The following is an 11,115-nucleotide window of genomic DNA, read 5'->3' as shown; positions in this document are numbered from 1 at the left end:
ATTTGTTTGGGTCCCCGTGACTCCCTTTGGTGTAGTGGTTAGGAGTGCGGACTTCTAATCTGGCATGCCGGGTTCGATTCTGCACTCCCCCACGTGCAACCAGCTGGGTGACCTTGGGCTTGCCACGGCACTGATAAAACTGTTCTGACCGGGCAGTGATATCAGCACTCTCTCAGCCTCACCCACCCCACAGGGTGTCTGTTGTGGGGAGAGGAATGGGAAGGCGACTGTAAGCCGCTTTGGGCCTCCTTTGGATAGGGAAACGCGGCATATAAGAACCAACTCTTCTTCTTCTTTCCCTAAGCAAGATGCCTCCTTCCTAACCTGAAGTCTAACTTAGCTGAAGTGAGTGACTGGGTCAACCCAGTGACCCCAACAGAACAGATAACCAAAACCCAAGATTTTATTTTTATTCAAGTGTAATAGAAACTGAACAGGTGCAAAAAGTGTCCATACAGTCACTGATGGATTTTGAAAACATCTGCAGCGGTAGTAAACTCTATATCCTGTACAGAAAGACTTAAAATATTTACTCTTCAAAACCCCAGCTACACAAAGCGGAATAGACTTTTTACAGCCAATTGGTTAAACACATAAAAAGGAGAAAAAAAATCCTAATTCTGCGGGCGTGGGGGGGGGCAGAGAATAATAAAAGCAAGCAGATACTAGTCTGCCTCTCCTACTTCTGGATCCTCTTCTTGCTTGCCTTGGTTTTGGGAGATGCCTTCTGAACTCTGGGAGAGGTCTTCAGCACTTTGGGCCTGGAAGCTCTCGCCTCTAGAGTTGTCAAGAAGAAAGAGAGTTTAAAAACTAGACAGTGAGCACAGAACAATGGTAAGAGTATAATCAAAACGTTCTACATTAAAACATTTCAAAAAGGAAAATTCATTATCAATCTCCTCGTGATATACGCTGCATATAAAAAGTTATCGCACCAGCTTCAGAGTACTCCTGAGTATTATAAAATTAATTTATAGCAGTGCAATTCATGGACGTAGTTTATACGATTACAAGCGGCGTGGACTATAGTTTGATAGTTAAAAGTGAAGCACCAGCCTGCAAGAAGCATCTACTCCCCGCCCCCAGATACACCTGCAAAGAAAACATTTCTCATGTATGTGGCCATGATACACACATACGTTACAGGCTCAGGAGAATCACATGTAGAGTCAGCAACGGTGGCACTTCTACCCTTCCCCACTTCCTCTACATCTAGCAGCCCACATGGATAGAAAGGGTTAGCATCATAGAATAATAGAGTTGGAAGGGACCTCATGGGTCATCTAGTCTAACCCCCTGCACTATTCCGGGTTGAAACCAGACTAAGTTTTTCATTCACACAAAGCAATTTTGCCTGGGGAACAGGACGATCCTCCCACTAGAGCCTCCTGATCTCACCATCTCATGAAGGCCAAACTGGGGGTCTACAGCAGGAAGGAAAAACTGGAGGAAATTACCCTACCCCTTCCACTAGTGGAAAATTAAGTCCAGATCCAATACACTGCCCTGTGACTCAAGTGGTAGGGAACAACTAAGGTCACTGTGCCAGAAATGTGTTCCCAAGGATCTGTTTATAGTACCAGGCTTGGGGAAGAAGGGAGGACAAAGCTCTCAGAGAAAGACCTGCTTTGGGAAAGAGGAGAAATGCCTCAACTTAGTCCTCTTACACCAGTCCTTCCCCTGCCCTGAACTCGGTGGCTTGTATGTGCACTCGAGAAATAATCCTCTCCTCTATTAATACTTGGCACTAATACAGAGCTGGACATAGGCTGTGACATAGGTTGGCTGAGGAGAGCCCAGGCATTACAAAATTAACCATTTCTGGTTTATGACATTTATAGCAACCATGGCCTACTAGAGAACAATAGTTCTCTAAGCTGAAGAAGTGCACATGCACATGAGATCTAAAGCAAGGGCAGTCAACCTGCGGTCCTCAAGATCAGTGGTCCCCAACCCGCGGGCCGCGGCCCGGTCCCGGGCCGTGAAGGCCTTGGCGGCGGGGCGCGGCTCCTTCTTCCCTCCCACCCCAAAGCGAGAAGCTCGCCAGGCCGCAAGCAAATCAGCCGCCAAAGTGGCTGATTAGCTTGCGGTCTGGCAAGCTTCTCGCTTCGGGAGGGGAGGGAAGAGAAGAGAAGCTTGCCGAGCTGCAAGCTAATCGGCCGCTTTAGCGGCCGCTTTGCTCAAGGCCCGGAGGGTCCGGGAGGGGCAGCACAAACGCGCCTGTGCGGACTGCCGCGCACGCGTTTGCGCCCCTGCCGGCCTCTCCCCGGACTCTGGAGCAGCGGTCCGCAGCGAGCGCAAGCTTGTGGACCGCTGCTCAAGATCTTTATGGACTTCAATTCCCATGAGCCCCTGCCAGCAAACACTGTAGATCAATCATCAGAAAGGCCAAAGCTGAGAGTGAGCTAAGATTGGCCAGGGAAGTCCATTGTAACAAGAAAAGATCTTTCAGTTATGTCAGGAGCAAACGTAAAGTAAAGGAGGCAATAGGCCCACTGTTGGGTGCGGATGGACAAACTCTAACGGAAGATGCAGAGAAAGCAGAAAGGCTCAGCACCTATTTTACATCTGTTTTTTCCCACAGTTCAAAGGGTTTAGGCACATCTAGAGATGGCAGTAGCCAAGGGATAGTGTCTGAGTTGCAGGTTGACGTGGATAAGGAGGTTGTCGAGAGGCATTTAGCTGCACTGGATGAGTTCAAATCCCTTGGCCCAGATGAAATGCACCTGAGAGTGCTCAAAGAACTTTCCAGAGAACTTGCAGAACCCTCATCCATCATCTTCGGGACCTCTTTAAGGACTGGAGAAGTCCCAGAGGACTGGAAGAGAGCAAACGTTATTCCGATCTTCAAAAAAGGGAGGAAGGATGACCCGGGAAACTACAGACCAGTGAGTCTGACCTCTGTTGTGGGGAAGATAATGGAGCAGATATTAAAGGGAGCAATCTGCAAACATCTGGAGGACAATTTGGTGATCCAAGGAAGTCAGCATGGATTTGTCTCCAACAGGTCCTGCCAGACCAACCTGGTTTCCTTTTTTGACCAAGTAACAGGTTTGCTGGATCGTGGAAATTTGGTTGATGTCGTTTACTTGGATTTTAGTAAAGGTTTTGACAAGGTTCCCCATGATGTTCTGATGGATAAATTGAAGGACTGCAATCTGAATTTTCAGATAGTTAGATGGATAGGGAATTGGTTAGAGAACCGCACTCAAAGAGTTGTCAATGGTGTTTCATCAGACTGGAGAGAGGTGAGTAGCGGGGTACCTCAGGGCTCGGTGCTCGGCCCGGTACTTTTTAACATATTTATTAATGATCTAGATGAGGGGGTGGAGGGACTATTCATAAAGTTTGCAGATGACACCAAATTGGGAGGACATACAGACAGAGTTCAACGAGATCTGAATACAATGGAAAAATGGGCAAATGAGAACAAGATGCAATTTAATAAAGATAAGTGTAAAGTTCTGCATCTGGGTCAGAAAAATGGAAAGCATGCCTACTGGATGGGGGATACGCTTCTAGGTAACACTGTGTATGAACGCGACCTTGGAGTACTTGTGGATTGTAAACTAAACATTAGCAGGCAGTGTGATGCAGCGGTAAGAAAGGTGAATGCCATTTTGGGCTGTATCAACAGGGGCATCACATCAAAATCACAAGATGTCATAGTCCCATTGTATACGGCACTGGTCAGACCACACCTGGAGTACTGTGTGTAGTTCTGGAGGCCTCACTTCAAGAAGGACGTAGATAAAATTGAAAGGGTACAAAGGAGAGCGACGAAGATGATCTGGGGCCAAGGGACCAAGCCCTATGAAGATAGGTTGAGGGACTTGGGAATGTTCAGCCTAGAGAAAAGGAGGTTGAGAGGGGACATGATAGGCCTCTTTAAGTATTTGAAAGGTTATCACTTGGAGGAGGGCAGGATGCTATTTCCGTTGGCTGCAGAGGAGAGGACACGCAGTAATGGGTTTAAACTACAAGTACAACGATATAGGCTAGATATCAAGAAAATTTTTTTCACAGTCAGAGTAGTTCAGCAGTGGAATAGGCTGCCTAAGGAGGTGGTGAGTTCCCCCTCACTGGCAGTCTTCAAGCAAAGGTTGGATACACACTTTTCTTGGATGCTTTAGGATGCTTAGGGCTGATCCTGCGTTGAGTAGGGGGTTGGACTAGATGGCCTGTATGGCCCCTTCCAACTCTATGATTCTATGATTCTATGATTCTATGATTCTGCTTTAAAGTCAGGTTCCTGGCTCCCATCTTTTGGATACCTGCGTAGGCCTTGGGGGCCAACCAATGAGACTGAGCATTAAGGCTTTTTTTAGGAGTCCGGAGACTAGGACTATGACAGCATCTGTTTGTTTGTATGGGGATTTTAGGGGTTATATTGTACTTTTATTGCTTTATTGTAAACCTCCTGAGAGTTGTATATAAATTAAATTAAAAAAAAATGATGCCAAGACCATGGTAACCATTTCCAACAAGCCAGAAACAGGAGCCAACGGGACATCAAAAACTATTCCCAATATCAGTGCCATGAAAATTGCGGGGCTTTTTTGCTGAATTCACACCTGTGCACCACCCTTCATGAAACCCCCGCAACTAGCAGTTTAACCGAGAGAAACAGCCTGTGTGGTGTGTGATTGAAGGTCAGTCCTTGGAAATGGAGGAGGATTCATTTGGGTTTGCACAGCAGTACTGTACAAAGAGGAAGTGAGCTCAATGACCTGAAAATCAAATGCCTGCAAGTTACATGTGCTAGGTAAACGGGGAACAAACAATTGCAGAAAAAAAAGCAAGCATGAGTGAACACTGCTTTTTGCAAACCCCCGTCATTTGGTTTTAAAGAGTGGATGATCTCAAGTTGGACATTTCCCACTACATCTCCCATGAGATCTCTCTTCTCTATCCAACTGCCCATCAAATAGAATAAAACCAACAATAAAAGCATGACCTTAGAGAACTTTAAACCTCCTGGAAACAAAAGCTGTCTGTAGGATCTGTGTGGGGCTGGGAGACATCTCCCCTCCCCAGAAAGACCTGACCAGGAGTGCTTCTACAGTTGGATACTTTAAAGCAGGGGTAGTCAACCTGTGGTCCTCCAGATGTCCATGGACTACAATTTCCATGAGCCCCTGCCAGAAAACGTGTTTGCAGGCAGGGACTCATGGGAATAGTTGTCCATGAACATCTGGAGGACCACCAGTTGACTACCCCTGCTTTAAACTACAATGCAGCAGAAGCTGTCCCCAGGGGACATTCAGCAGAGAGGTCTCTTACAACGGAACACAGACCTAAGATGATCAGCTGGAGTGGCTTTCATTTGAGTCAGCTAGACCAATAGCCATTCAGATTAAAGAATCTGTAATCAGCTTAAATCAGTGGCTCTCGACCTTCCGAATGCTGCAGCCCTTTAATACAGTTCCTCATGTTGTGGTGACCCCCAACCATAACATTAGGCAAGTGTTCTTTCACAGAAATTAAACCAAAACTGACCAATGGCATGAAGATCCATTGTTCATGATTGTATATAAATCGGTTTTCCTGGGGTTTCTCAGTTCAGTTCTGCCTCTTGTCCCATCATGCCAATCTTACTCTTTTCCACTGCTCCAGACAGATGAACGCTCTATCTCACCCCTCCCAGCCAAGCTGCTTGCCCTGCCACGACCCCTCTGAAAGGATCATTCGACCTCCAAAGGGGTCCTGACCCCCAGGTTGAGAACCACTGGCTTAAACAATACTGGTAAGGTGTTTTGGGGGTATTTTTTCGAGCTCAGTTTAGTTGACTGCACACCTCTAGTGGAGGGGTCTATGTGTAGATTGTATCCCTTTCCTTACAAAAACAAATCTTTAGACAAGCTTGCTAGTTAAGAGGTCTTCTTGACAATGATGCTCATGGGAATAATGCTCTAAAGGAAGTAGCAGTTGTGAGGTCACGCAAAATGTTATGAAATCTGTTTGCTACATGGATGCAAGTTTGTGGCACTTCAAATCCTTATCGTCTTTCAGGCGCGTATAAGGAATCTCACTCAGAAGGTATTCTGAATCAAGCCAGAATACAAAATACAGACATAGAAATGATACATAATGATGCAATTTTTAATAGAGCATTTATATTGATTGAAGACTGCATTCTAACCATGGGTGGCTCTTCTCTGAAAACATTTGGTCTACCTGGACCACATAGAGATGATAGTTATGCGCTCTGCAAACAAATTTGCAGCAGAGATTGCACATGACCCTGAAGAGCGTGGAGAATTCATGTGTGAAAATGAGCCAAATTTAATACTGGACCAAAGGAACATTTTTCAAAGCAATCGCAGGTGCGGTTTTCAAGAGGCATATTTTCTATAGATCCTCTAAGAGGAATAAGAAAGGAACTTTCTTATTAAGCCTCTATCTAGCCAAAATTTCACCAAAAAAGGATGAGGGCTACTGCTGTTGTTTCAAAGGTAGTGATGCAACTTGTTTATAGGGAGGCTAAGCTGCTAATTTAGTGATCACAAACATGTCATATGTTAAATATTCTGACAAAGCAACTTGCAGTATAAATAGAGGAATATTATAAAATTTTAGAAGGGTACAAATCCATTGTATGGACAAGTGTACCATGCCTAATGAAGCTGCATTAGAGCGCACACTGCACGATTCATGAAGAAATCATTTAACTACTGGAGGAGCCACTATTTTATTAGCTAAGGACTCCTGCCAAAAATGTGTTACTCTATAAGGATACACAGCTGATGAGTTGCAGGTTTGCATCAAATCATCATACATTTGAATGGTCCAAAAATACGGTTTGAAACGTCCAAAAGCAGAGTTTGAAAGAAAATAATGCAAGTACAGCTTGCTGGCTATGCTACAGGTAGCAAATCTGCAGAGCTTCTCTTGAAATGAACAGTGTCCAGAGGATGGCAACAAAGATGGTGAGGGGTTTGGAGACCAAGACATTTGAAGAAAGGTTGGGGGAGCTTGGTCTGTTTAGCCTAGAGAGGAGACAACTGAGAGGGGATCTGATAACCATCTTCAAGTATTTAAAAGGGTGCCATAAGGAGGATGGAGCAGAGTTGTTCTCTCTTGCTCCAGAGGGATGGACCAGAACCGATGGGATGAAATTAATTCAAAAGAAATTCCGTCTAAACGTCAGGAAGAAGTTCCTGACAGTCAGTGGAACAGGCTTCCTCGGGAGGTGGTGGGTTCTCCATCTTTGGAAATTTTTAAACAGAGGCTGGATAGCCATCTGACGGAGAGGCTGATTCTGTGAAGGCTCAAAGGGGTGGCAGGTTACAGTAGATAAGCAATTGGGATGTGAGTGTCCTGCATAGTGCAGGGGGTTGGACTAGATGACCCATGAGGTCCCTTCCAACTCTATTATTCTATGATTCTATGATTATAGTGCTATAAAATCAGGTAGAGAAGTAAAGGAAACACTGGGATTATTTATTTATTTGTTTATTCCTTAGATTTCTATCCCGCTGCTTTCAGAGACAAGACTCATGGTGGCTTACATAACTCACGTCTTACATATCTTATTCTGGAAGATCTACCAGAACTCAATATTTCCAGATGCAATAAATAGAGATGGGTACAAACTGGAAAATTCCAGCAAGGGTCTCAGGTTGTCCCCAAATAGAACCCCAGAACACAAAGCCCCAAAATGAACCGGCTGGTTTCAGCTGGTCTGTTTTACTTCTCCTCGCTTAGAAGTGGGGGCAAACAAAACAGACTACTTGAAGGGCTGCCAGCTATTTGAACTCAGTTTTGTTCCCTCCCCTTCCAGAGGCAGGGAAGCAAAATATACCGCTGCCTGTCCTGCTGTAAGGCTGAAATGGCTGCAATCCATATCAGCTGTTTATGTTGCTTCCATCTGTTTGGAAGGGGGGGGAAGCAAAAAGGAGGGTTTACATGGATGGGTGGACTCTGATGCTGGGTTTAAATGGCCGGAACCCAACCTAACAAAAGGTTCGGGAAATGTGTTTTTTTTTTTGGGGGGGGGGGGGCAACCAAATTCATGAAAAATTTAGAGTTGTGAACCACTAGTAATAAACCATTATATGAATCCAGTGTAAGGCAATATCAATACTTAGAATGATGCTGTAGGTGTCACTAAGACCATTTACGCACTGGAGGTTTCATGCCGGGCTGCAAGCTGGAGTTTTAGTCATGGCAGGTTGCCCCACCTCTTCCTGTATCCACATGGGGGAGCATTTGACCCAGTGCACCTCTTCTGCCCCTGATCTGTGCTCCTGCATGGGATCTGGGGCAGTGATGTTCCCAGTGCATAAACAGTCTAAGTGTGTAAAGTGCCATCAAAGCACTTCCAACGTATGCCACTATGAATTAATGACCGCCAACACATCCTATTATTAACAGCTTTGCTCAGGTCTCGCATACTGAGGATCATAGCTTCCATGGTTGAGTCAACCCATCCCAGGTTGGTTCTTCCTCTTTTCTTGCTGCCTTCAACTTCTCCTAGAATTATTGTCTTTTCCAGTGACTCTTGCCTTCTCATGAAGTGATCAAAGCACAAAAGCCTCTGTTTAGCCTTTTTAGCTTCTGAACTGGTCCAGAATCTACTTATTTATCTTTTTGGTGGTCCATGGTTATCATAAAGCTCTCCTTCAACACCATACTTCAAAGAAATCTACTTTCTTCTAGTCAGCTTTCTTCATTGTCCAATTTTCATATTCATACACAGCATTGCAATGAGCATCAATAAAGATTAAGGACACATATGAAAAATAGCTGGTGCTGATCTGCAAGGCAACTTTATGTAGGATGCTCAAGACTGAGAGACAAAAACAAATTATTTTAGCTCCTAATGGTAGGACTATGAATGTGTAACACATAACGAAACCCTGACTGCCATAAATAATTGTTTCCTTCCTTCATTTCCATGCATAATTAAATTACAGATAATTATTTGTTATTAGTTGTACTCTACACATAAACAGAGATGTAAAATTGTCGACTATAGCTTAATATAGGGTTGGATAAACTGAGTTAATGTAATATAACATTACATTTTACAATAACAGTACATATTAGTTTACCTTTTCTTAATAAAACTAATGAAAATCCAAATACTGTATATGTTTATAAATTAAGGTGTTGTAACATTTCTTTGGTAAAAGAGACACTTGTCAAAATGTATGAAAAATACTTATCATAGGAGAAAAAATATGGCCAAATGCTGTTTTCAGGTTTAGCCCACAGGGTAAGAGCCCCTATGAAATAATGTTGTAAGAACAGCAATCTACAGGGACAGTGAGCAAGCAAGCAAGGATCGGCACCCAAAGTAACATAACAAGCACGTTTTAACTTAGGACTGTCTAGTACAGGGGTAGTCAACCTGTGGTCCTCCAGATGTCCATGGACTACAATTCCCATGACTACAATTCTCATGGGAATTGCAGTCTATGGACATCTGGAGGACCACAGGTTGACTACCCCTGGTCTAGTACACATAAACTGTTCAAGTTTTCACAATGGAAGGAAAGGCCACTGTGGTGTAGTGCAGCGACCCGCAAGCTTCCGCTTGCCGCGGACCGCTGCGGCGTAGTGGGGGAAGAGGGCGACTACCGCGCACGTGCGTTTGCACCACTGCCATGCCGGTGGCCGCGGCTTCCCCTCCTGGCCCCTCTGGGTTGGGGATCACTGGTGTAGTGGTTACAGTATGGAGTCGGGGAAACCCAGATTTCCACTCTGCCATGAAATAAACAGGGTGACCTTCGGCCGCTTACTGTCTTTCATCCTAGCACACCTCACAGAGCTGTTGTAAGGATGAAACAGAGTGTCAAGGATTAATGTATGTTGGTCTTTGGAGTCTGAGCGAGATAAAAATTTAAACAGATACCATTTAAATACCCCGAGTATCTGTGCTGAGACAGATTGCTTTTCACTAGATTCATTGATTGGAGAAACTAAAGAGTCTAAATTAATGAAAGAGCCCTCGCTAAAAGACTTCACAGCACTAAGTCTGAGTAGCAAGACTACAGAGAAACCTAACAACAGAGGGGCATGACAAGAAAAGTAGCAGGCTCCAGGGACAGAGTTCAGGGAACCATATTCTCAACTTGCCATTTCTGACGGAGAGCCATCAAATCGCTGCAGCTAAATCTTTAAGAACCTCTGCTCAGTGTGCTGCGGATACCACCACCAAGAAAGCAAAAGGCAGCATTTTCCAGATTTCTGAAATTTCACCTTTTACTGCACCTCTCCCTCACATAAGCCCCCGAGCCCCAATCAGAGAGATCACGTGCATTTTTGAAAGATACTGCTAAAAGTCTTAGGGCAGCGGTCCCCACCCCCGGTCCGGGGATCGGTACCGGTCCGTCGATCAGTCGGTACTGGGCTGCAGCTCCTCCTTGTCCCCGGCTGCTGCCGTAGGGGCTGCCCTGCCACTCTGCCACTGGCGGCGGGATGTCAGGGGCGCCAGTGGAAAAGTAAGTGGAGCAGGAGTTCAGGCGGCGGTGGCAACGTCCCTCGGCAAAAGACTACCACGGGCCTCAGCAAAATTGTCAAGCATTGACCGGTCCCCAGTGATAAAAAAGTTGGGGACCACTGCCTTAGGGCATCCAGCCCAGGAGACACTTCTAAACCTTCACGGCTACACAGCAGATGCAGACAAAGGGAAAATGAAGCACCCACTCACAACCACACAGAATACACACTTTTCAACCTAATACAGTAAATCACTACAAACAAGAGGACTGGACGAGGAGCATTTCTGTGTTAAGCTGTTTGCTTCCGCTATTGAAATTCTTTATAACCTTGATAATTTGTGTTAAAAAAAAAATAACAAAAGAAACAGTTTCCTACCCTGCATAACTGCACAAAGTAGTGAATGCAATACTCTACTCAAGGTATTCCACTCGAATCACTGAGGGCCACTTTTACATTTTACAGGTTAGAGAGGGCTGTATGGAAAAATTAGCCATGACCAAAACAAAAACTAAACATATTCTTTCCATCTTAACTCACCATTTTCTTTTTAATCCATTTAACCCACTTTTCCCACTCAATGCCCCATAAGACACACTTCGTATCTACCCACAAGCCCTGCTTTTCCTCCTCTCTGTCTCGTTTTGTTTTGTTTTTTTTCATGGGAAG

At 44.8% G+C, this 11,115-nt stretch overlaps 1 protein-coding gene across 3 annotated transcripts in view; it reads right to left on the bottom strand.

The window, feature by feature from the left end:
- Positions 1-396: 396 nt before the first annotated feature.
- VRK1 (VRK serine/threonine kinase 1) overlaps positions 397-11,115 on the bottom strand; it is a 52,665-nt gene continuing 41,946 nt past the window's right edge. For all 3 annotated transcript variants that reach the window (XM_077323625.1, XM_077323623.1, XM_077323624.1), the window contains one exon: positions 397-777. In XM_077323625.1, coding sequence (XP_077179740.1) covers positions 666-777 — 112 coding nt within the window. In that variant the 3' untranslated portion in view covers positions 397-665. The remainder of the gene's footprint in view (positions 778-11,115) is intronic.

The sequence above is a fragment of the Paroedura picta genome, chromosome 2 (assembly GCF_049243985.1).
Source record: "Paroedura picta isolate Pp20150507F chromosome 2, Ppicta_v3.0, whole genome shotgun sequence".
In the NCBI taxonomy this organism is placed as follows: Eukaryota; Metazoa; Chordata; class Lepidosauria; order Squamata; family Gekkonidae; genus Paroedura; species Paroedura picta.
The sequence above is the reverse complement of the archived record's forward strand: the minus strand, read 5'-3'. Positions and strand labels throughout refer to the sequence as shown.